A 25231-nucleotide genomic window follows, 5' to 3' on the forward strand; every position below is an offset into this window, starting at 1 on the left:
GATGGCGTCCCAGCGTTGCACTCAGATCCTGCACATAGGAGCTGACATCTTTAACCTCTCATTACTACGATCTGAAGTCCCCACGGCTTCAAAAAGATTATCATCATCCCAGTGCCAAAGAAAACGCATGCAGTGTGCCTCAGTGACTACCACCCAGGGGCTCTGACCTCCATTATTATGCAGTGCTTTGAGAGGTTAGTCACGGCTCACATCAACTTCTGCCTCCCAACCTGTCTTGATCCCTTGCAATTTGCCTGCTATTACAACAGGTCCATGACAGACGGCATCTTCCTGGCTCCACACTCATCGCTGGAACATCTGGCTAACAAGGTTACCTACTTATTGACCAGTTACTGACTACAGCTCCGGCTTCAATACCCTTATTCCATCCAAACTAATCTCCAAACTCCAAGACCTAGGTCTCTGCTCTGCCCTCTGCAACTGGATCCTCAGTGTCCTGACCCACAGACTGCAATCAGTGAGAATAGGCAACAACACCTCCTTCATGATAATCCACAACACTGACACACTTAAGGATATGTACTCAGCCCCCTACTATACTCCCTGTGCACTCATGACAGTGTGGCCTAACTCCATCTATGAGTTCTATGATGACACCACAGTTGTAGGCTGGATCTCAAACAATGAGTCAGAATGCAGGAAAGAGAAAGAGTGCTGGGTGGTGTGGTGTAAAGATAACAAACTCTCCCACGATGCCAGCAAAATGAAAGAGCTAGTCATTGGTTTCAGTAAACAAGGTGGAAGGCATGCCCTGTCTACATCAATGGAGCTGAGGTGGCGATGGATGAAAGCGCTAAGTTCCTCGGAGTGATGATCACCAACAATCTGTCCTGTGCCACCCACGTTTATGTGATGCTCAAGAAAGCACAACCATGCCTCTACTTCCTCAGGAGGCTAAGGAAATGCAGCATGTCTGTAAAAACACTTAGGAATTTTTATAGACACATCATAGAAAGCATTCTATCTGGATGCATCATGGCTTGGTATGGCGTCTGCTTTGCCCAGGAATGTAAGAAAGTACAGAGAGTTGTGAACACTGACCAGTCCATTTCGCAAGCCAACCTTCTATCGTTGACTTCATGTGTACTTCTCTATGTCTTGGAAAGGCAGCCAACATAATTAAAGACCCCTCCCACCCCATTATACTTTCTCCCAACCTCTTCCATTGGGCAGAAGATACAAAAGTTTAAACACAGGAACCAAATGATTCAAGAACCAAATGACTCTTCCCCACTGTTATTACATTTCTGAATGGATCTCTCAAATTTTAAGTGTAATGTTGATCTCGATCTCTGTGCGCTCTCTCTGCAGCCATAACGTTGTATTCTTTGCTCTGTTATATTATTCTAATGCACTGTGTCTGGTATGATCTGCCTGTACTGCACGCAGAACAAAACTTTTCACTGTACCTAGGTACATGTGACAATAATCAATTAAATCAAATCAAACCAAATCAAATGTTCCATGGATGAGGGAAGAGCCAGGGAGATGGCATCTCCCATGGACCTGTTGCAACGGTAAGGTGAATTGTAGTGGATTAAGACAACCTGGGAGGCTGGAGTTGATGTGTGCCATGACTAACCTCTCCAAGCACTTCATAATGATGGATGTCAGAACCACTGGGTGGCAGTCATTACAGCACAGTGCCTGACTTTTCTTTGGCACTAGGAACTTAGTTGTCGTCTTGAACAGGTGGGAACCTCTGATTGGATTAAGGAGAGGTTAAAGATGAGAGCTCATCTGCACAGGATTTGAGTGCACAGCTGGGGACTGCATCCTGTCCAATCGCTTTCTGTGGGTTCGCCCTCAAAAAGGTCATCCTGATGTCTGTGACAGTGACTGTTGGTACAGGTGCTCCTGAGGCTGTTGGGGTAGGTGACATTTCACTGACCCTCTGTTTTAAACAAGTATAGAGTGCATTGAGCTCAGCAGAGAGGGATGCAATTGTTGCCAACGTGTCTACTTGACTTTGCTTTGTAGCCTGTTAGAACGAGTAAGCCTTGCCACAGTTGGTGTGTGTTTGTGTGGTTAGTCTGGAACTTTAGCTTCATCTGATATTAACTTTTGGCTTTCATAATGGCTGTGTGAAGGTCGTGCCTAGATTTCCTCGAGAGAAAAATTGTGTTAGGGGACTCTCTAGTCCGAGGTACAGACAGACGTTTCTGTGGCCAGCAGCTAAAAAGCAGAATTGTGTGTTGCTTCCCTGGTGCCAGGATCAAGGATGTCTCAGAGAGGGTGCAGAATGTTCTCACGGGGGAGAGGGACCAGCAAGAGGTCATTGTCCACATTGGAACCAATGACATTGGAAGGGAAAAGGTTGAGATTCGGAAGGGAGATTACAGAGAGTTAGGCAGAAATTAAAAAAGGAGGTCCTCAAGGGTAATAATATCTGGATTACCCTTGGTGCTACGAGCTGGTGAGGGCAGGAATAGGAGGATAGAGCAGATGAATGCATGGCTGCGGAGCTGGTGTATGGGAGAAGGATTCACATTTTTGGATCATTGGAATCTCTTTTGGGGTAGAAGTGACCTGTACAAGAAGAACGGATTGCACCTAAATTGGAAGGGGACTAATATACTGGCAGGGAAATTTGCTGGAACTGCTCAGGAGGATTTAAACTAGTAAGGTGGGGGGGTGGGACCCAGGGAGATAGTGAGGAAAGAGATTAATCTGAGACGGGAGATGATTTAAACTAGTAAGGCGGTTTAGGTGGAGAGGAATTTAAGTGTGTACAAGACAATTTTCGGATTCAGTATGTGGATGTATCTACTAGAGAAGGTGCAAATCTTAACCTACTCTTGAGAAATAAGGCAGGGCAGATGACTGAGGTGTCAGAGAGGGAGCACTTTGGGGTCAGCGACCATAATTCTATTAGATTTAAAATAGTGATGGAATAGGATAGACCAGATCTAAAAGTTGAAGTTCTAAATTGGAGAATGGCCAATTTTGATGGTATTAGGGAATAACTTTCGAAAGCTGATTGGGGCAGATGTTTGCAGGTAAAGGGATGGCTGGAAAATGGGAAGCCTTCAGAAATGCGATAACGAGAATCCAGAGAAAGTATATTCCTGTCAGGGTGAAAGGGAAGGCTGGTAGGTATAGGGAATGCTGGATGACTAAAGAAATTGAGGGTTTGGTTAAGAAAAAGAAGGAAACATATGTCAGGTATAGACAGGATAGATTGAGTGAATCCTCAGAAGAGTTTAAAGGAAGTCGGAATATACTTAAGAGGGAAATCAGGAGGGCAAAAGGGGACTTGAGATAGCTTTGGCAAATAGAATTAAGGAGAATCCAAAGGGTTTTTACAAATACATTAAGGACAAAAGGGTAACTAGGGAGAGAATAGGGCCCCTCAAAGATCAGCAAGGCGGCCTTTGTGTGGTGCCACAGAAAATAAGGGGAGATACTAAATGAGTATTTTGCATCAGTATTTACTGTGGAAAAGGATATGGAATATATACACTGTAGGGAACTAGATGGTGACGTTTTGCAAAATGTCCACATTACAGAGGAGGAAGTGCTGGAAGTCTTGAAATGCATAAAGATGGATAAATCCCCAGGACCTGATCAGGTGTTCCCTAGAACTCTGTGGGAATCGAGAGAAGTGATTGCTGGGCCTCTTGCTGAGATATTTGTATCATCGATAGTCACAGGTGAGGTGCCGGACGACTGGAGGTTGGCTAACGAGGTGCCATTGTTTAAGAAGGGTGGCAAAGACAAGCCAGGGAACTATAGACCAGTGAGCCTGATGTCGGTGGTGGGCAAGTTGTTGGAGGGAATCCTGAGGGACAGGATGTACATGTATTTGGAAAGGCAAGGACTGATTAGGGATGGTCAACATGGCTTTGTGCGTGGGAAATCATGTCTCACAAACTTGATTGAGTTTTTTGAAGAAGTAACAAAGAGGATTGATGAGGGCAGAGCGGTAGATGTGATCTATATGGACTTCAGTAAGGCGTTCGACATAGTTCCCCATGGGAGACTGGTTAGCAAGGTTTGATCTCACGGAATACAGGGAGAACTAGCCATTTGGATACAGAACTGGCTCAAAGGTAGAAGACAGAGGGTGGTCGTAGAGGGTTGTTTTTCAGACTGGAGGCCTGTGACCAGTGGAGTGCAACAAAGATCGGTGCTGCGTCCTCTACGTTTTGTCATTTACATAAATGATTTGGATGCGAGTATAAGAGGTGCAGTTAGTATGTTTGCAGATTACACCAAAATCGGAGGTGTAATGGACAGTGAAGAGGGTTACCTCAGATTACAACAGGATCTTGACCAGATGGGCCAATGGGCTGAGAAGTGGCAGATGGAGTTTAATTCAGATAAATGCGAGGTGCTGCATTTTGGGAAAGCAAATCTTAGCAGGACTTATACACTTAATGGTAAGATCCGAGGGAGTGTTGCTGAACAAAGAGACCTTGGAGTGCAGGTTCATAGCTCCTTGAAAGTGGAGTTGCAGGTAGATAGGATATTGAAGAAGGCGTTTGGTATGGTTTCCTTTATTGGTCAGAGTTTTGAGTACAGGAGTTGGGAAGTCATGTTGCGGCTGTATAGGACATTGGTTAGACCACTGTTGGAATATTGCGTGCAATTCTGGTCTCCTTCCTATCGGAAAGATGTTGTGAAACTTGAAAGGGTTCAGAAAAGATTTACAAGAATGTTGCCAGGGTTGGAGGATGTGAGTTACAGGGAGAGGCTGAATAGACTAGGGCTGTTTTCCCTGGAGCGTCGGAAGCTGAGGGGTGACTTTATAGAGGTTTACAAAATTATGAGAGGCATGAATAGGATAAATAGACAAAGTCTTTTCCCTGGGGTTTGGGAGTCCAGAACTAGAGGGCTTAGGTTTAGGGTGAGAGGGGAAAGATATAAAAGAAACCTAAGGAGCAACTTGTTCACACAGAGGGTGGTACGTGTATGGAATGAGCTGCCAGAGGAAGTGGTGGAGGCTGGTATAATAGCAACATTTAAGAGGCATTTGGATGGGCATATGAATAGGAAGGGTTTGGAGGGATATTGGCCGGGTGCTGGCAGATGGAACTAGATTGGGTTGGGATATCTGGTTGCCATGGACAGGTTGGACCGAAGGATCTGTTTCCATGCTGTACATCTCTTTGACTTTTAAGTACTGCACAGGAACAGGCCTTTTGGCCCTCTAAGCCTGTGCTGATCATCTTACCTCAACTAAACTAAAAAAACAAACCTCCTGCCCTTGTTTGGTCCATATCCCTCTATTCCCTCCCTATTCATCGAACCATCCAGATGCCTCTTAAATGTCACCAATGTACCTGCTTCCATCACCTCTTCTGGCAATGTGTTCCAGACTCCTCCCACTCTCTGCATGAAAAACATCCCTAGCACATCTCCCTTAAACTTTTCCCCTCTCACCTTGAACCTGTGCCCCCTTGTAATTGGAACTTCAATTCTGGGAAGAAGGCCGCTGACTCTCCACCCTATCATAATGCCTCTCATAATTTTGTAGCCATCTGTCAGGTCTCCTTTCTCCAGTGAAAACAATCCCAGTCTTTTTAACCTTTCCTCAGAGCCAATCAGGTCCTTGAGACAGACAACATCCTGATGAAACTTCTCTGCACTCTCTCCAAAGCTTCCACGTCCTTCTGGTCGTGTGGTGACCAAAACGGCACACAATACCCCAAATGCAGCCTAACAAGAGTATTACATCACTGCAACATGGTCCGCCAACTCCTGTACTCCATGCCCCGGCTGATGAAGGCAAACATGGCCACCTGTGTTCCCACTCTTAGGAACTGTGGACCTGCATGCTCAGATCTGTCTGTGTGTTAATGTTCCTCAGGTTTCTGCCATTTACAGTATAATTCACACTTAAATTTGATCCTCCAAAATGCATCACCTCACATTTGTCTGGATTAAACTCCATCTGCCATTTTTGTGGTCCAGTCGCCAATCTATCTATATCCTGTTGTATCCTTTCACAGTTGTCGGCACTATCAGCAACTCCACCAATCTTCATGTCATCTGCAAACTTATTAATCAGATCACTCACATTTTCCTCCAAGTCATTTATATATGCTACAAACAGCAGAGGTCTTGAGACTGACCTCTGTGGAACACCACCAGTTACTGGTTTCCGTTCTGTGACCAAGCCAGTTTCGTATCCAGCTAGCCAGCCTACTCCAAATCCCATGTGCTTTTAGTTTTTGTGCCAATCTGCCAAGCGGAACTTGTATCAAATCCACATACATTCACAGTTCTTCCCTCATCAATTATCTTTGTCACTTCTTCAAAGAATGCAATCAGGTTGGTGAGACATGACCTTTCCTGGAGAAAACCATGTCGCCTGTCAGTAACTAATTTATTTTCATCCAAATGTGTACATATTTTGTCCCTTAGTATCTTGCTTCCAAGAGCCTTGCCCCCTGTAGACACGAAGAGCCTATAATTTCCTGGATTATCTCTGCTTCATTTCTTAAACAAGGGAGCAACATTGACTAATCTCCAGTCCTCTAGAACCTCGCCTGTGGTCAAAGAGGATGTGAAGATATTTGCTAATGGCCCAGCTATTTCTTCCCGTGCATCTCGCAGTAACCTGGGATAGATCCCATCTGGCCCTAGGAACTTGTCTATCTTAATACACTTTAGGATACCCAAATTCATAGGTCAGGTTCACCCGACTTGAACACCTCAGACCTGGAAAAATCCTAATAAATTATTCAGACATGATTCCTTTTTATGAAGCCGTGCTGACTCTGCTTGATTCGATTGTGATTTTCCAAATGTTCTGCTATTAACTCATAATAATTGAAGCCAATACTTTTCCAATAACACATGTTAGAGTAGTTTTGCTTCGCTCCATTTTTGAGCAGGGATATAGTATTGGCAGTTTCCAATCCTCTGGTACTTCTCCAGAATCCCTAAGATTTTTGGACAACTGCAACCAGTGCATCCACTATCTCTGTAGCTGTCTCTTTTAGGATTCTCGGCTGCAAACCATTGAGGCCTGTTATGCCTTTAGCCCCATTAGTTTATTGCTGTTGTACTTCCCTGTTTGCCAGGACCTGTGTCACTGCCCTTTGTACTTTGCTTTTTTGTTCATTTGTTGCTGTCTGTAGTTCTTTGGTGGGGGCCTGGAACGTATTGCCAATGGAGGTGGCAGGGGCAGGCACAGTCGCACCATCTCAAATGTATCTAGACAGATACGTGAATGGGCAGGGAGAAAAGGGATAAATATCCTTAGAAAATAGACGACAGGTTTAGATCGAGGATCTGGATCAGTGCAGGCTTGGAGGGCCTGTTCCTCTGCTGCAGTTTTCTTTGTTCTTGTTCTATCTAACCCTTTCCCTGAACCGATTGGATTTCATACTATTCACAAGAATGAGCCAATTCCTGAAGAATCTGAAATGATGTTTCCATGTGCTTGCTGTGCTTTGACCCATGTCCAGATTTGTCCAATTTCCTCTGGACAGTCTCTGCCTCTTCTCTTGGCAATCACTCCTCACTGGAGTTAGTCTCTTTGTAAGTGGCTCCTGTTTCTCCCTTTCAGACATTCTGTGAGCTGCATTGTGTTGGAATATGCTGTCTGTACTCTGACAGGGAGAATCCTCATCTTATCCTCTCAGTTTGGGGAGGGGCAGAGATTATTATGGTTCCTTGCTGACCCAGTGCCTGTGAAGTGGAGACCCTCCCTCTCTTGCATTGCCTCAGGCTTCTGTTGACCTCTCAGAACCATGTTCACCCAGATTACCAGCCGCATCCCTCAGGCCTTTTGACAATTTGTATGTGGTTTGTGCAACTATCCCAATTCGTCAACCCTTCAGGTCCCAGGTTAATGTAGGTTCTGGTTCCTGGTGATTGCTGATGAACCTGTTCCTCCCAATGAATCCACACTAACTCCTTCTCGGATTTTGCTTGAGCTTCCTCAGGTCTCCACTTGCCCCTGGGCAGTGAGGGGGAGGTGGGGAAGACTCCATTTGCCCAGGGCATTGAGGGGGGAGATGGTGTGGGTGGTGGGCATCTCTGTCTGTGACAGACTGCGCTCTGCGTGTGTGGAGTTGGACCAGGCTAGGTTGGGCTGGGCTGAGCTGGGGTTCTCTGACCAATCTCGATTTTGCTAATTTTCCAGGCCCTCACTTTGTCGCCGTGAACAACAGACATGAGATCCTGGTGACCGATTTCCACAACCATTCAGTGAAGGTGAGCCAGCTCAGAGTAAGCAACTACATCGCTCCCCAACCACCCCAGCCTGAACACCCAACACTGGGGGGGGAGGGAAAAAGAGCGAACCAGGGTGAGGGGAGGCTAGAGAACCCAAAATGGGGAGTGAGCCCGGAGAGGGAGGGAGGAGGGAGCCCCACATATTGAGCTGAGTGGAGCATGAGCACACTCTGAAATGCAGGGAATAAGGCTACACCCCCACCCCAAGACTGTGTCCGGGGAGTATGGACAGCAATGCCCCCACCCCCACCACCCTAGGAATGTAGTCACTGTCTCCCCCATCCCGGGAATGTGGTCAGGGCCCCCTCCCTGGGAGTGTGGGCAGTCCCATACACGCTGCCTCCTGCTAGGCTATGGCAAGGCCGGGAACATTGATGTTACATTTGTGATTTGGCAGGTTTATAATTCTGACGGTGAATTCCTCTTCAAGTTTGGATCACATGGAGAGGGGAATGGGCAGTTTAATGCTCCCACCGGGGTGGCTGTTGATAGCAATGGGAACATCATCGTCGCTGACTGGGGAAACAGCCGAATACAGGTGAGGAACAAACTCAATCCAACCTCATACTGTCGCTGTCCTGGGAGTGTTTGATGGGGATAGTGTAGAGGAGCTTTACTCTATATCTAACCCTGTGCTGTTCCTATCCTGGGTGTATTTGATGGGGTTTCAGTGTAGAGGGAGCTGTAATGCATGATAGCTAACTCGCATGTCACACCAGTGTAGTTTCCTCTGTTTAGATTTCAGACCTGAGTCTCAGATTCATCTATCTCACTCTTCATCTCAGTGAAGAATTCTGTCATATTCTGGCTGCTCATTCTCAAGGGCCTCATACAGCCAGACTGGCAATTAATCATTTCTTAATACTCTGTCGCCCTCTGTGTTTCTCTCGCCATCTTTCTCTCTCTGTCCCTCTCTGTCAGTATGTCCATTTCTCTCCCCACTCTCAATCTTGTCTCTCTGTCTCTCTCTCTCTCTCCCCAGGTGTTTGACAGCTCCGGGTCCTTCTTGTCTTATATTAACACCTCTGCTGACCCTCTGTATGGACCACAGGGTCTGGCACTGACCTCAGATGGACATGTGGCTGTTGCAGACTCGGGGAATCACTGCTTCAAGATTTACCGATACCTGCAGTGAATCAAACTTCCAGAACTCTGTCGGAGGCCTAAACCTGAGGCCCAGTTTAACTGCTGTGCATTTTGTCCATCGTAGGACAAGTGCTGCTTTTGGGTTTTGTGTTTTTGTTGTAAATGCAGAAAGCAGCAATGTTTGAGCAAGGCCCAAGGTCAGAGTTCACCAATGGGCATACCCATTGCCTAGACACAAAATGAACACTTGACTCCAACACTAGCCCAAATTCATGGATACTCCTCAAGACAAGCTTCCCAAGTAAGGAGGAGGAATGGGCCCTTTGTGGCATATGGAGCTCTCACAAGGCAGACCCTCCAATGCACAGGCTCACCTCCCCAACACTGAATCAATTACAGTCTGTGTGTGTGTGTGTGTGTGTGTGAGAGAGAGACCCTATACCCTACTTAGATGTATGGCCCATACCCCAGAGAATGTATATGTGAGGGATCAGTTGCTGCATATTCTGAGATAGATTCTGTGCAATTGGAATTGCTAATCGCTGTGATCAGTGTTTTGCTGATGGTTTGTGCCTGGAATCAAGAGCATTAATGCGTCAGTTTCCATGGATCATGTTGGGGGGAGATGTAAATAATAGGAAATTAACAACTACAAAGACAATCGACATTCTGATTTCCATCCAGTCGCTCAATTGCACTTTTATGTTTATTCATTCTTGAGGTGTGGGTGTCCCTGGCTGTGTCAGCATTTATTACCCATCCCTAGTTGCCCCCTTGAGAAGGTGGGGGTGAGCTGCCTTCTTGAACCTCTGCAGTCCATGTGCTGTAGGTAGACCTACAAAACCCAATGGGAGTGAATTGCAAGATTTTGACCCAACAACACTGAAGGAATTATGATATATTTCCAAGTCAGGATTGTGGTGGCTTGGAGGGGAACGTGCAGATGGTGGTGTTTCCATGTAAAAAAAATTGAAGAAATGTGGCTGCTGGAAATCTGAATCAATAACAGAAATTGTTGTGTAAGTTTAGCAGGTCTGGCAGCACATATGGAGAAAAGTCAGATTTAACGTTTCAATTCCAGTGACCCTTCTTTCCACTACAAACCCACTAACTCTCACAGTTACTTGACTATACTTCCTCCCACACTGCTTCCTGTAAACTCACTATCTATTCTCCCAGTTCTTGCATCTCTGATGCGTCTGCTCTGGTGATGCCATCTTTGATGTGTGGTCCTTTGAAATGTCCACCTTCTTCCTTAACCGAGGATTCTCCAGCACTGTGTTTGACAAGGCCCTCAACTGTGTCTGACCCAGCTCCCTCACTTCAGCCCTCCTTCTTCTCTTCCTTAGCGATAGGGTCCCCCCTGTACTCAACTACCATCTCACCAGCTTCCACATCCAGAGGATCATTAGTTGCCTTTTCCGCCACCTCCATATTCCCCTCCCCTCCCTTGCCAACTTTGTGCAAGGACCGTTCTCTCTGGGACACCCTGGTCCACTCCTACTTCACTCCCAATTCTCCTGCCTCTCAGCCCACTGCAGTCGCAGAAGGTGTAACACTTGCCCATTTACTTCCTCCCTCCTCAGTATCCAAGGCCCAGACACACCTTCCAGCTGAAGCAGCACTTTACCTGCACTTCACTCAATTTGGTCTACTGCATTTGCTGCTCAAACTGTGATCTGCACTACAATGGGGAAATGAAGCATAGACTGGGTGACCATTTCGCGAAAGTAAGGACTGCAGATGCTGGAGATCAGAGTCAAGATTAGAGTGGTGCTTTCCCATCACCACTCTAATCTTGGGTGACCATTTCACAGAGCACCTGCATTCTGTCCGCAAAAATGACCTTGAGCTTCCAGTTGCCTGCTACGTCAACACACCAATCTGTTCCCTGGCTAACATCTCTGTCTCCTGTTGAGAGTTTTCTATAGGCCTCTGAAACATTCCAGAGATTTAGAGGAAAGGATTGCAAAGATTATTCTGGATAGGAGTGAAAGTAACAGGGTAGTTGTTATGGGGGACTTCAACTTTCTAAATATTGACTGAAAACACAAGAGTTTGAGTACTTTAGATGGGTCAGTTTTTGTCCAATGTGTGCAGGAAGGTTTCCTGACACAGTATGTAGATAGGCCAACAAGAGGCAAGGTACATTGGATTTGGTACTGACTAATGAATCAAGAATGTGGTGCTGGAAAAGCACAGCCGGTCAGGCAACATCCGAGGAGCAGGAGAATTAACATTTCAGGGATAAGTCCTTCATCACGAATCATCAAGAGTTCCTGATGAAGTGCTTATGCCTGAAACATTGATTCTCCTGCTCCTTGGATGCTGTCTGACCTGCTGCTAATCCAGCCCCACACTCTTGAATCTGATCTCCAGCTTCTGTAGTCCTCACTTTCTCCTACTGAGTAATGAACCAGGCCAGGTATTAGATTTTGAGGTAGGTGAGCTCTTTGGTGATAGTGACCACAACTCGGTTATGTTTAGTTTAGCAATGGAAAGGCATAGGTATATACTGCAGGACAAGAGTTATAGCTGGGGAAAAGGCAATTATGATGCGATTAGGTAAATTTAGGATGCATTGGACAGGGAAGGAAACTGCAGTGGATGCGCACAATTGAAATATAGAGCTTATTCAAAGACCAGCTACCGCGTGTCCTTGATAAGTATGTACATGGGAGAAATGGAGGAGTGCAGATGCTGGAGACCAGAGTCGAAGAATGTGGTGCTGGAAAGGCACAGCTGGGCAGGCAGCAGCCAAGGAGCAGGAGAATCGACCTGATGAAAGACTTCATATGTTTATCCAATAACATTTAAATGCCCTTAAAGTTGGCGAGTCTACTACTGTTGCAGGCAGGGCATTCCACACCCTTCCTACTCTCTGAGTAAAGAAACTATCCTCTATCTATCACCCCTCAATTTAAAGCTATGTCCTGCTCCTCGGATGCTACCTGACCAGCTGTGCTTTTCCAGCAACACACTCTTCGACTAAATATGTATCTGTCAGGCAAGGAGAAAGTGGTTGAGCGAAGGAGTTGTGGTTTACTAAAGAAGTTGAAGCTCTTTCAAGAGGAAGAAAGGAGGCTTATGTAAAAATAAGATGTGAAGGCTCAGTTAGGGCACTTGAGAGTTACAAGTTGGCCAGGAAAGACCTAAAGAGAGAACTAAGAAGAGTCAGGAGGAGACATGAGAGGCCTTTGGCAGATAGGATCAAGGAAAACCCTAAAGCTTTCTTTAGGTATGTCAGGAATAAAAGAATGACTAGAGTAAGATTAGGGCTGAAACTGTGAAAATACGTATGTCTCCTGCCCTGAATTGGATTTATCCTATGATTCTGGGAAAGCTAGGGAGGAGATTGTAGAGCTTTTGGCTTTGATCTTTATGTTATCATTGTCGACAGGAACAGTGCCAGAAGACTGGAGGATAGCAAATGTTGTTCCCTTGTTCACAAAGGGCAGTAGAGACAACCCTGGTAATTATAGACCAGTGAGCCTTACTTCGGTTGTGGGTAAAGTGTTGGTAAAGATTATAAGAGGTAGGATTTATAATAATCTCAAAAGGAATAAGTTGATTAGGGATAGTCAACACGGTTTTGTGAAGGGTAGGTCATGCCTCACAAACCTCATTAAGTTCATTGAGAAGGTGACCAAACAGGTGGATGGGGGCAAAATGGTTGGTGGGGTGTATATGGGTTTCAGTGCAGTGTCTGATAAGGTTCCCCATGGTAGGCTGTTGCAGAAAATATGGAGGCATGAGATTGGGGTGATTTAGCGGTTTAGATCAGAAGTTAACTAGCTGAAAGAAGACAGAGGATGGTGATTGATGGGAAATGGTCATCCTGGAGTTCAGTTACTAGTGGTGTACCACAAGGATCTGTTTTGGGTCCACTGTTGTTTGTCGTTTTTATAAATGATCTGGATGAGGGCACAGAAGAATGGGTTAGTAAATGTGTGGATGACACTAAGGTCGGTGGCACTGTGGACATTGTGGAAGGATGTTGCAGATTATAGAGGGACACAGATAAGCTGCAGAGCTAGGCTGAGAGGTGGCAAATAGGGTTTAATGCGGAAAAGTGTGAGGTGATTCACTTTGGAAGGAGCAACAGAAATGCAGAGTAGTGGGGTAATGGTAAGATTCTTGGTAGTGTGGATGAGCAGAGATCTCAGTGTCCATGTGCATAGATCCCTGAAAGTTGCCACCCAGGTTGATAGGGTTGTTAAGAAGGAGTATGGTGTGTTAGCTTTTATTGGTAGAGGGATTGAGTTTCGGAGCCATGAGGTCATGCTGCAGCTGTACAAAACTCTGGTGTGGCCGCACTTGGGGTATTGCGTATAGTTCTGGTCACTGCATTATAGGAAGAACGTGGAAGCATTGGAGAGGGTTCAGAGGAGATTTACTCATATGTTGCACAGTATGGAGGGAAGGTCTAATGAGGAAAGGCTGAAGGACTTGAGGCTGTTTTCATTAGAGAGAAGAAGGTTAAGAGGTGATTTAATAGAAACATACAAGATGATCAGAGGATTAGATATGGTGGAGAGTGAAAGCCTTTTTCCTTGGATGGTGATGGCTAGCATGAGGGGACATAGCTTTAAATTGAGGGGTGATAGATATAGGACAGATGTCAGAGGTGGTTTCTTTACTCAGAGAGTAGGAAGGGTGTGGAATGCCCTGCCTGCAACAGTAGTAGACTCACCAACTTTAAGGGCATATAAATGTCATTCAATAAACATATGAATGAAAATGGAATAGTGTAGGTTAGATGTGCTTCAGATTGGTTTCACAGGTCAGCGTAACATTGAGGGCCAAAGGCCCTGTACTGTGTTGTTGTAGTTTTCTGTGTTCTTTCTTCCCTATCTCAGCTGTAGTGTTGCAGCAAAGTTGGAAGAACAGTTCTCCTTTTTTGCATTTGAGAGCTGTGCAACCTTCTGTACTCAGTATCGGGTTTAACACTTTTAAGGCTTGAGGCACCTTCTCTCAAGTCCTCACCCTAACCCCCACACACCAGGCTTTGTTATCACATGGTTTGCTATTACACACAGCCCATTGTAGTCACTCATAGTCCCCCTTAGCTACTCACTGTCCTTGACTGACCATTATCCATTCTTTTGGCCGTCCAACAGTTTTTCTCTCTATGGGCTCTATCTTCATCTATTGTTTATTTCATCTCCCTCCCCCAACCCCTTCTCTAACATATATACTCACCTTTTCCTAGCTACTGTACGTTCTGAAGAAGGATCACTGGACCTGAAACATTAACTCTGACTTCTGTCCACAGATGCTGCCAGACCTGCTAAGCTTTTCTAGCAATGTCTGTTTTTGTTCCCATCTTGCCTTTGTGTTTCACAGTGGAAATGGTTATGGGTTTGCAGGTGGTGTCCAAGGGTCATTGGTGAATTTCTGCAGTGCTTCTTGTAGATACAACAGACTGCTGTTACTGAGCGTCAGTGATGGAGGGAATGAATGCTTGTGGATGTGGTGCCAAGTGACCTGTTTTGTGCTGGATGATGTCAAGCTTCTTGAGTGTTGTTGAAGCTGCATTTATTCAGGCAAGTAGGAAGTAATGCTGCACTGTCGGAGGGTCAGTGCTGAGGGAGTGCAGCACTGTCGGAGGGTCAGTGCTGAGGGAGTGCAGCACTGTGGAGGGTCAGTGCTGAGGGTGTACCGCACTGTTGGAAGGTCAGTGCTGAGGGAGTGCAGCACTGTTGGAGGGTCAGTGCTGAGGGTGTACCGCACTGTTGGAGGGTCAGTGCTGAGGGAGTGCAGCACTGTCGGAGGGTCAGTGCTGAGGGTGTACGGAACTGTCGGAGGGTCAGTGCTGAGGGAGTGCAGCACTGTTGGAGGGTCAGTGCTGAGGGAGTGCAGCACTGTTGGAGGGTCAGTGCTGAGGGTGTGCAGCACTGTCAGAGGGTCAATGCTGAGGGAGTGCAGCACTGTGGAGGGTCAGTGCTGAGGGAGTGCAGCACTGTTGGAGGGTCAGTGCTGAGGGTGTGCAGCACTGTCAGAGGGTCAATGCTGAGGGAGTGCAGCACTGTTGGAGGGTCAGTGCTGAGGGTGTACCACACAGTTGGAGGGTCAGTGCTGAGGGAGTGCAGCACTGTCGGAGGGTCAGTGCTGAAGGAGTGCCGCACTGTTGGAGGGTCAGTGCTGAGGGAGTGCAGCACTGTTGGATGGTCAGTGCTCAGGGAGTGCAGCACTGTTGGAGGGTCAGTGCTGAGGGAGTGTAGCACTGTTGGAGGGTCAGTGCTGAGGGGTTGCTGCACTGTTGGAGGGTCAGTGCTGAGGGAGTGCAGCACTGTTGGATGGTCAGTGCTGAGGGAGTGCAGCGCTGTTGGAGGGTCAGTGCTGAGGGAGTGCCGCACTGTTGGAGGGTCAGTGCTGAGGGAGTGCCGCACTGTTGGAGGGTCAGTGCTGAGGGAGTGCAGCACTGTTGGAGGGTCAGTGCTGAGGGAGTGCAGCACTGTTGGAGGGTCAGTGCTGAGGGAGTGCAGCACTGTGGAGGGTCAGTGCTGAGGGTGTACTGCACTGTTGGAAGGTCAGTGCTGAGGGTGTACGGAACTGTGGGAGGGTCAGTGCTGAGGGAGTGCAGCACTGTTGGAGGGTCAGTGCTGAGGGAGTGCAGCACTGTTGGATGGTCAGTGCTGAGGGAGTGCAGCACTGTTGGAGGGTCAGTGCTGAGGGTGTACGGAACTGTGGGAGGGTCAGTGCTGAGGGAGTGCAGCACTGTTGGAGGGTTAGTGCTGAGGGAGTGCCGCACTGTCGGCGAGTCAGTGCTGAGGGGTTGCTGCACTGTTGGAGGGTCAGTGCTGAGGGAGTGCTGCACTGTTGGAGGGTCAGTGCTGAGGGAGTGACGCGCTCTCGGCGGGTCTGTGCTGAGGGAGCGCTGCACTGTCAGACGGTCAGTATTGATGGAGCCCCTCACTATTGGAGGGTCAGTGCTGAGAGAGTGCAGCACTGTCAGAGGGTCAGTACTGAGGGAGCGCCCCAGTTTCAGAGGGTCACTACTGAGGGAGTGATGCATTGTCGGAGAGTCAGTACTGAGGGAATGCTGTATTTTTGAAGGGTCAATACTCAGGGAGAGCAGGACAGTCGGAGGTTCAATACTCAGGGAGTGCCGCACTATCGGAGAGTCAGTGCTGAGGGAGTGCCACACTGTCAGTGGGTCAGTACTGAGGGAAAGCCGCACTGTTGGAGGGTCAGTACTGAGGGAGTGCCGCACTGTTGGAGGGTCAGTACTGAGGGAGTGCCGCACTGTTGGAGGGTCAGTACTTACATAGGAACATAGAAAATAGGAGCTGGAGTTGACCATTCAGCCCTTTTAGCTTGCTCTAGCATTAGTTTGATCATGGCTGATCATTCATTTCAGGATCATATTCTTGCCTTTCCCTCAAACTCTTTGATCTCTTTAGCCTTGATTGCTCTATCCAACTCCTCAGGGAATCATCGTGTTTTAGCTTCAACTGCTTTCTCTGGCAGTGAATTCGTTGGTGAAGTCCTAAATGTTTCAGCCCATACTAAAGAGTCATAGAGTCATGCAGCAGTGAAACAGGCCCTTCAGCCCACCATGTCTGTGCTGACCATCAAACACCAATTACATTGTTTACTTGCACTTGATCCATATACTCCTATACACTGGCATTTTAAGTGCTCATCCTGCTGGTTCTTCAGTGTTGTGGGAGTACCTGCCTCTGCCACTTTCTCAGGCAGCACACTCCATCTTTCTCCCACCCTTAGGGGGAAATCATTTTCTCAGATCTCCTCTCAACCACTTACTCCTCAAGTTAACCTTATCCTCTCTTGCCTTAGACACATCTACCATGGGGAAAAGATTCTCATGCGCTCTCCTATCTACACTTGAGTTATAATTCCAATGCTCTAAGGAAGACAAGCCCAGCCTATCCAGACTGTCCTCATAACCCTATTCATCCCAGGAAACATCCTGGTGAATTTCCTGTGTACCCCTGTCAGTACACCAAGGTCTCTTTGTTCCTCAGTACTTCCTCGGAACCTATCATTCATTGTGTATATCCTTCCCTTATTAGACCTTCCAAAATGCATCAGCCCGCACTTAACAGGATTAAATGCCATCTGCCATTACTATCTGCCATTACTCTGCCCAATTTACCAGCTGATCAATATTAAGCTGTAGCCTAAGACTATACTTCTCACCGTGAACACAATTTTTAAGTGCCATGCAAACTTGCTAATTGCATTCACATTCAAGTAGTTAATGCCTCACACTAATCCTTCTGGTATACCACTGGTCACAGTTGTCTAATCCATAAGAGCAACCCTCCACTATCATCCATTGCTTCCTATTTGGAAGCTAATTTTGGATCCTGTTTGCCAACTTGTCTTCGATCCCATGGGTTCTTAGCTTTTGAATCAACCTTCTATGTGGGACCTTGTTGAAGGCCTTTTGTTTTTAATTTATTCATGGCATCGCTGGCCTGCTCAGCATTTATTGCCCAGAGAGCAGTTAAGAGTCAGCCACATTGCTGTGGGTGTGGAGTCACTTGTAGGCCAGACAGGGTAAGGATGGACATTAATGAATCAGATGGGTTTTTCTGACAATCTACAATGGATTCATTTTCATCATTAGACTCTTAATTCCAGATTTTTTATTGAGTCCATCTGTTGTGGTGGGATTTGAACCTGTGTAACCGGACCATTACCTAGCTCTCTGGATTAGCAGTCTGGCAATAATACCACTAAGCCGTCGCCTGTCCTATCATCTTACTGAAGTCCATATAAACCACATCAACTACACGACCCTCATCAATATTATTTAGTTGGGCCTTTGCCCGAAACGTCGATTTCGAAGCTCCTTGGATGCTGCCTGAACTGCTGTGCTCTTCCAGCACCACTAATCCAGAATCTGGTTTCCAGCATCTGCAGTCATTGTTTTTATCTCAATATTATTTAGTTATCTTTTCAAAAACTCAGCTGGATCTCCCTCCAACAAATCCATGCTGAATATTTCAGCTCAATCCCTGCCTTTCCAAGTGTTGATTAATTCTGTCCCTCTTTCAATAATTTCCCTACCACTGACAGACTAACTGCTGTGTAATTCCTGGCCTATCCTTGCTGCTCTTCTTGAACAAAGGAACCACATTAGCTGTGCTGCACTCAAGTGGCATTTCACATGGCCAGCAAAGAATTAAATTCCTTTACCAGGGCCCCAGCAATCTCCTTCCAGCATTTTGAAAGGGAGAAGCTGTAATCCAATGTAATGGTATTAAAACTGAGTAAAGGTAGCTATAAAGACATGAGTGAGGAGCTGGTCAGGTTTGACTGTAAGTGGAGCATGTCAGGGAAGAACTGGAGCAGCAATGGCAGGAGTTTTTGTTTGGGGGGGTTGGGGGAGTAATTCAGGAGGCACAACACAAATACATTCCAAGGAAAAAGAAACATAGAAGGAGGAGGACAAGGCAACCATGGCTGAGAAGGGAACTCGGGCAGCATAAACGCAAATGAGAAAGCATACAATGTGGTGTAGATTAGTGGGAAGCCAGAGGATTGGGAAGCAGAGGACAACTAAAAAAGCAATGAGGGGGAGAAAAAGAAAAATGAGAATAAGCTAGCTAATAATATCAAAGAATGTTGCAGGATTTTTTTAGATATTCAAGATATTGGACCTCTGAAAAATGAGGCTAGAGCAGTAATAATGGGGAACGAAGAAATGGTGGAGGAACTGAATGGGTACTTTGCATCAGTTTTCCCAGTGGAAAACACAGCAGTAGAATACCAGAATTTCAAGAGAGTTGAGGAGCAAAGGTGAGTGTAGTGGCCATCACTAAGGCACTAGGGAAGCTGAAAGAGCTGAAGGTGAATAAATTATTTGGACCAGATGGACTACACCCTGGGTTCTGAAATAGATAGCTGAAGACATTGTGAATGCATTGGTGATGATCTTTCAAAATCACTGAAGTCATGGAGGGTTCCAGAGGACTGGAAAGTGACTGAAGTAACAGCCCTGTTTAAAAAGGGAGGGAAACAGAAGACAGGAAACTATAGACTAGTTAACCTGACCTTGATCATTGGCAAGATTTTAGAGTCCATTATTAAGAATGAGATTGTAGAGTACTTGAAAGTTCTCTAAAACATCTCTTGCCTCCTCCTTATTTATCTGAGCATGTTCTAGAATCTCACCATCCCAACTGAAATCTCTGTGAACACAGAGGAGAAATATTAATTCAGGACCTCACTTGTATCCCTCTGCTGCACTCACAAGTTGCTCCTTTGATCTGTAATAGGTCCCATTCTTTCCCGGGCAATCGTTTTGCTCTTCATATACTTATAAAAAACCTTGGGGTTCTCCTTGATCCTATCTGCTGAAGACATTTCATGGCCCCACTTTGCCCTCTAATTTCTTTTTTAAATAACCCCCTGCAATCTCTCAAGGGACTCCCCTGTTTCTAATGTTATGTAGCTGACAAATGCTTTGTTCTTCGTCTTTATCGAACGTTCAATATCCCTTGCTATCCTGGGTTCCCTGGATTTGCTGCCTTTGTCCTGCACTGTTAGAGGAACTTGCTGATCCTGAGCACTCACTTTACTATTTTGAAAAGATTCCCACTTTCCAAATGTAGGCTTACCTGCAAGTCTATGTTTGCTTGATCTTGTCTCATGATATTGAAATAGGCTTTCCCCAGTTTAGACACTTAATTTATGCACTATCCTTATCCCTGTCCAGAATGACTTTGAAACAGAGTTATGGTCACTATCTCCAAAATGCTTGCTCACTGAAACTTCAACCATGAGGCTTTGTTCCCTCGGATTCGGTCTAGCACTGCCCCATCTCTAGTCAGACTATCGATGTACCGGCACAAAAAACTCTCTGGATGCACTTTAAAAATTCACTTTGTCCAATCCTTTCACACAAAGGTATCCCAGTTAATGTTAGCCAAGTTGAAGTCCCCTACAACTAGAAACTATTCTTCTCACACCTCTCTGTGATTTGTCTACATATCTGCTCCTTTGTCTTCCTCTGACTGTTGGGAGCCCTGTGGTATAATCTCAGCAAAGTAAGCAGCTTTTTGTTTTATTTCTAGCTGTACCTAGGTGGCCTCATTTGAAGAGCCTTCTAAGGTGTCCTCCCTCATTACCACAGTGATGGTTTCCTTTACCAATAGTACAATAATCCACACCACTCTTACATCCCTCCTGTATTGCAGCTGAAACTTCTGTACTTGGGAATGTTGAGCTGTCAATCCTGTCTGTCCTTCAACCATCTCTCAGTGATTGCAGCAATATTATATTCCCATGTGCTGATCAATGCTCTAAGTTAATCTGATTTACCAGTCAAGCTCCTTTCATTAAAATAGATATAGTTTAGCTTTCTGGACCTCGCATGAGGCTTACCCCACCCATATCCTCTTCTCTAATGGGCTGTCATGGCATTCCGTCTACATCTGGTTGGACCTTGCTCTGACTTTACCTCTACTCTATTACCGGCCTCCCCTGCCAAATCTGTTTAAAACTTAGCCAACAGCATAAGCGAACTTCCCAGCAAGGATATTGGACCCATTCTGGGTCGTTTGCAAGCCATCAGCTTGTACAAGTCTCACTGACCCCAGAATCTGTCCCAATTATAGCGCCCTCCCCCGTTCTCTTAGAGGCCATCAATCCATTCTGCATACTCTCTAGGAATTTCTCCTGTACTGTATTATTATTAGTTTGATTTATTCAAATTATATACAGATCAAAGTCACCCATAATTACGGATTGTCCTCTGTTATATGTGTCTCTACATTCCTGTAGTTCCATTCCCAACATCACACCTCCAGTTTGGGGTCAACATGCAAAACCCTCAAATGTTCTATGCCTCTTGATATTTCCCAGCTCGACCTTTAAAGATTCCACATTGCCAGAGCTAATATCCTTCCTCATTATTGCATTAATTTCCTCTTTAACCAGCAATGCAACTCTGCCCCATTTTCCTTTTACTCTGCCCTTTCTAAATAGTGCATACCCAAGGATGTTCAGTTCCTGTCCCTGGTCACCCTGTAGCCATGTCTCCATAATCCCAACTACATCATACCAGCTTTCATCTATTTGCATGATTAATTCATCCACTTTATTGTGAATGCTCTGTGTTTAAGGCACAAAGCCTTAAGACTTGTCTTTTTAACATTATTTGTCCCATTCCATTATCTTGCTGTGGCCCAGTTTGATCCTGATTTTCTCTGCCTGTCACTTCTTATTCTCCTTTCTGTCTTTTCTTGTCCTTGATTCCTTGTCTCACCTGCCCAGGAACTGGTCCCAACTGCTGCGCCCTATAACCCTGCACATTGGTTGACGAATTCAGTGGAAACATTGCTCTCTTGAGTCCCTCGGTTGAAACTGCTTCAGTCTTAAATGACCTACCGTCATATCCTGAGACTGCATTATTTCTGGTTCAGGACCAGCCCACTCAGGCGAAACATCCTCCTTACATCTGCTCTGTCCAGCCCCTCTTATCCTTCTAAACGTTAGAGAATTCATGCCCAGTCAAACCAATCTTTCCTCAAAGTACAGTCCTGCCATTCCCAGTGTTAGCTGAATGAACTGGTAAGTCTCCAGTCTTTTTTGTGAGACAGTGCAGTATACCCCTGATTTAGATTTCATTTCTTCTCCTTTACTCCAACTCTATCCGTTAATGTACTTTTCTCAATTTTCGTGCTTTCTGTCTTTCTCAGCATTTCCTGACTGCTGCTTTTACTTTCTTATTCTGTCCTGTTTCCCATACTCTGGCTGCGTTTGTTTAATCCCTCCCCAGCAGCACAAGCAGCGCATACCCTAAGGATGTCAGTCCCTGCTCTGTTCAGGTGTAAGCCATCCAGTTTGTACAAGTGCCATTCCCACCAAAGAAGTCAAATTCAGGGTAAGGTAAGAACTTAAACCCTTCCTCTTGTACAGTCCTTCCTATCGTCCACTCATCTACCCTATGATTTCTGTACTCGCTTGGACATGTCACCGTGAGTGATCAGAAATCACTACATTTGAGTTTGAATTCCCTCTGAGCCGCTCCACAATGTCAGCTGGAGTATCAGTCCCTGGAAATGTGGGTCAAATGTTGAAGGGTTGATGGTGAGCTCCATCCATTGCTGTTCCTGGGAGTTTACTGGGGGGTGCAGGGAGGTAGAAGGAGAGAAATTAATGGTCATCATGCTCTGCTTGGAAGCACCTGCTGTGTTTGGGATCCTACTGTACTCAGGCTCTCACTGGAATCATCAAATGAGTTCACAGAGAAATTACGTTCAGTGAGCAGAACTACTTGGCAGGTCTGACCCGGACTCTTACTCTGATCCTAACCCTGAAGGTGACCCTTAGTCTGACCCTGAACATGACCTTTACCCTGATTCTAATCTGATCCCAGGTCTAATCTAAGTTTGCTGCCTCAGTGTTTGATGTCTATTTAAGGGGAATAGAGAGTGTAAGAGATATGCAGGCCAATCTGAGCTGCCTGTGCTAGCTCCTATTCCGTTAAGACCTACCAAAGGAGAAAGGCCTGCAGCACCTTGCAGCCAGGGGGTATCCCTTGGCTGGTTTGCTGTTGACTGTGTTGTGCTTTTTCAACCCCAAACCCCCATTGCCGGGCCTTTGGAGTTAACTCCAGTGGTTCCTGGTGTAACTGCTGGATTGACCTGGGATCAGGGATTGACAGAGACACCATGAAGGTTCCTCAGAGACAATGTCATTGCTTGGCGTTTGGTTGATGCCACCTTCACTCTGGCAAGATCAACCAGAGGCTGGCTACCTCATTATTGTTTCCGGTTAGTGAGGGCAACTTAAAATACCACAACCAAATCAGTCAACTGAAGAGTGCCCTAGTCAATGTTCCTTTCTGACTGGTTAATGTCCCTTTCTGATTGTTTACTGTCTCTCAGGAATAAGGAAGGTGCAATCACTACGATGGTGTTATACTGTTGGCCTCCCAGTGACCAGCAGGAGATAAGGGAACAGATATATGAACAGATTATGGAAAGCTGTAAAAACAACAAATTGGTTGGAGTGAGTGAATTTAACTTCCCCAATATTGCCTAGGACTTCCCTGGTACCAGAAGCTTAGATAGGCCAGAATTTGTTTGGTGCATCCAGGAGGGTTTTTTGAAAGAATATGTAAAGGGAAGGGGCAATATTAGACCTTGTGTTGGGGAATGAGCTTGGCCAGCTGATCAAAGTTTCAGTGAGGAGCATTTTGGGAACAGTGATCATAATTCCGTAAGGTTTAAGATAATACCAGATAAGGATAAGGTTGGTCCTTGGGTGAACGTGCTAAATTTGGAGAAGGCTAATTCTAATGGTATTAGTGTATTAGGCCTAAACTGGAGAAATTAGATTGGGGGATACGTCCACATCTGACATGTGGGAGTCTTTTAAAGGCCAATTGATCAGAATTCAGGACCAGTGAGGATAGAAGATAAGGATAGCAAGGTTCAGGAACCCTGGATGACAAGAGATATTGAAAGTTTAGTCAAAAAGAAAAAGGAAGCAAATGTAGGGTTTAGGAAACTGAAATTAGACAGGGCATGAGGAATTGGAAGGAAGCAGGAAAGAATGTAAACAGCAGCTTAGGAGGGCTAGAAGAGGACATATATTTGGAGCAAGAGGATAGCAAGGGAAAAAAACAGATACACTCAATGATAAAGGATGGATAGAGTTGGAGCAAGTTGGTGAGATTCTTAATAAATACTTTGCATCAGTATGCACCAAGGAGAAGGACATGCATGATGATAAGATTAGGGTAGGGTGGCATGGTGGCTCAGTGGTTAGCACTGCTGCCTCACTGCGCCAGGGACCTCGGGCAACTGTCTGTGTGGAGTTTGCACATTCTCACTGTGTCTGCGTGGGTTTCCTCCGGGTGCTCCAGTTTCCTCCCATAATCCAAAGATGTGTGGGTTAGGTGAATTGGCTGTGCTAAGTGTCCACACTGCTCAGGGATGTGTAGGTTGGGTGCATTAGTCAGGGATTAAATGTCAGAGAATGGGTCTGGGTGGGTTACTCTTCAGAAGGTTAGTGTGACTTGTTGGGCCAAAGGGTGTTTCCACACCGTAGGGATTCCATGACCATTCTATGTTGATATTCTAGGGCATGTCAGTATGAAGAAGGAGATGATGTTGGGTGTTTTTAAAAACATTGAGGCAGTAATTCCCCAGGGCCTGATGGGATCTATCTGAGAATGCTGAGAAAAGCAGGGACGAGATTGCTGGGGCCTTGACTGAGATGTTTATATCCCTTTAGTCACAGGCGAGATTCCAGAAGACTGGAGAATGGCCAATGTTGATCCTTTGTTTAAGAGCAACGGTGATAATCCAAGAAATTAATATCTTGTGAGCCTTACGTCAGAAATTATTAGACAGGATTCTTAGACAGGATTGCATTTGGAAAAGAATGGACTTATTAGGGATAGTCAACATGGCTTTGTGCAGGAGAGGTCTTGCTTCACAAATTTGATTGAGTTTTTTGAGGAAGTGATGCAGATGATTGAGGGTAAGGCAGTGATGTCCACATGGATTTTACTAATGCATTTGACAAATTCCCTTATGATAGGCAAGTCCAGCAGATTAAGTCACATGGGATCATGGTGAGTTGGTAAGTTGGATACAACATTGGCTTAGGCTGAGAAGACGGAGGCTAGTCCTGGAGGGATGTTTTTCTGACTGGAGGTTTATAACCAGTGGTGTTCCGCAAGTATCAGTGCTGGGACCTCTGTCGTTTGTAATGCATATAAATCACTTGGATGAAAAAATAGGTGGTTTCATTAGTAAGTTTGCAGACAACACAAAGATTTGGGGGAGTTGTGAACAGTGAAGAAGGATATCAAAGGATGCAGCAGGATATGGATCAGATAGAAAGATGGGCAGGGAAGTGTCAGGTGGAGTTCAATCAGGACAAATGTGAGGTGATGCATTTCAGGTCCAATGCAACAGGAAGGTCTGCAGTAATTGGCAGG

The 25231-nt window shown here is 45.8% G+C and overlaps 1 protein-coding gene across 4 annotated transcripts in view; it reads left to right on the forward strand.

The window, feature by feature from the left end:
- LOC140481055 (tripartite motif-containing protein 2-like) overlaps nt 1-24641 on the forward strand; it is a 79777-nt gene extending 55136 nt beyond the window's left edge. For all 4 annotated transcript variants that reach the window (XM_072576646.1, XM_072576648.1, XM_072576649.1 and 1 more), the window contains exons 10-12: nt 8120-8190; nt 8609-8749; nt 9194-24641. In XM_072576646.1, coding sequence (XP_072432747.1) covers nt 8120-8190; nt 8609-8749; nt 9194-9346 — 365 coding nt within the window. In that variant the 3' untranslated portion in view covers nt 9347-24641. The remainder of the gene's footprint in view (nt 1-8119; nt 8191-8608; nt 8750-9193) is intronic.
- The last annotated feature ends 590 nt before the right edge of the window (nt 24642-25231 follow it).

Source organism: Chiloscyllium punctatum, chromosome 9, assembly GCF_047496795.1.
Source record: "Chiloscyllium punctatum isolate Juve2018m chromosome 9, sChiPun1.3, whole genome shotgun sequence".
Classification (NCBI taxonomy): Eukaryota; Metazoa; Chordata; class Chondrichthyes; order Orectolobiformes; family Hemiscylliidae; genus Chiloscyllium; species Chiloscyllium punctatum.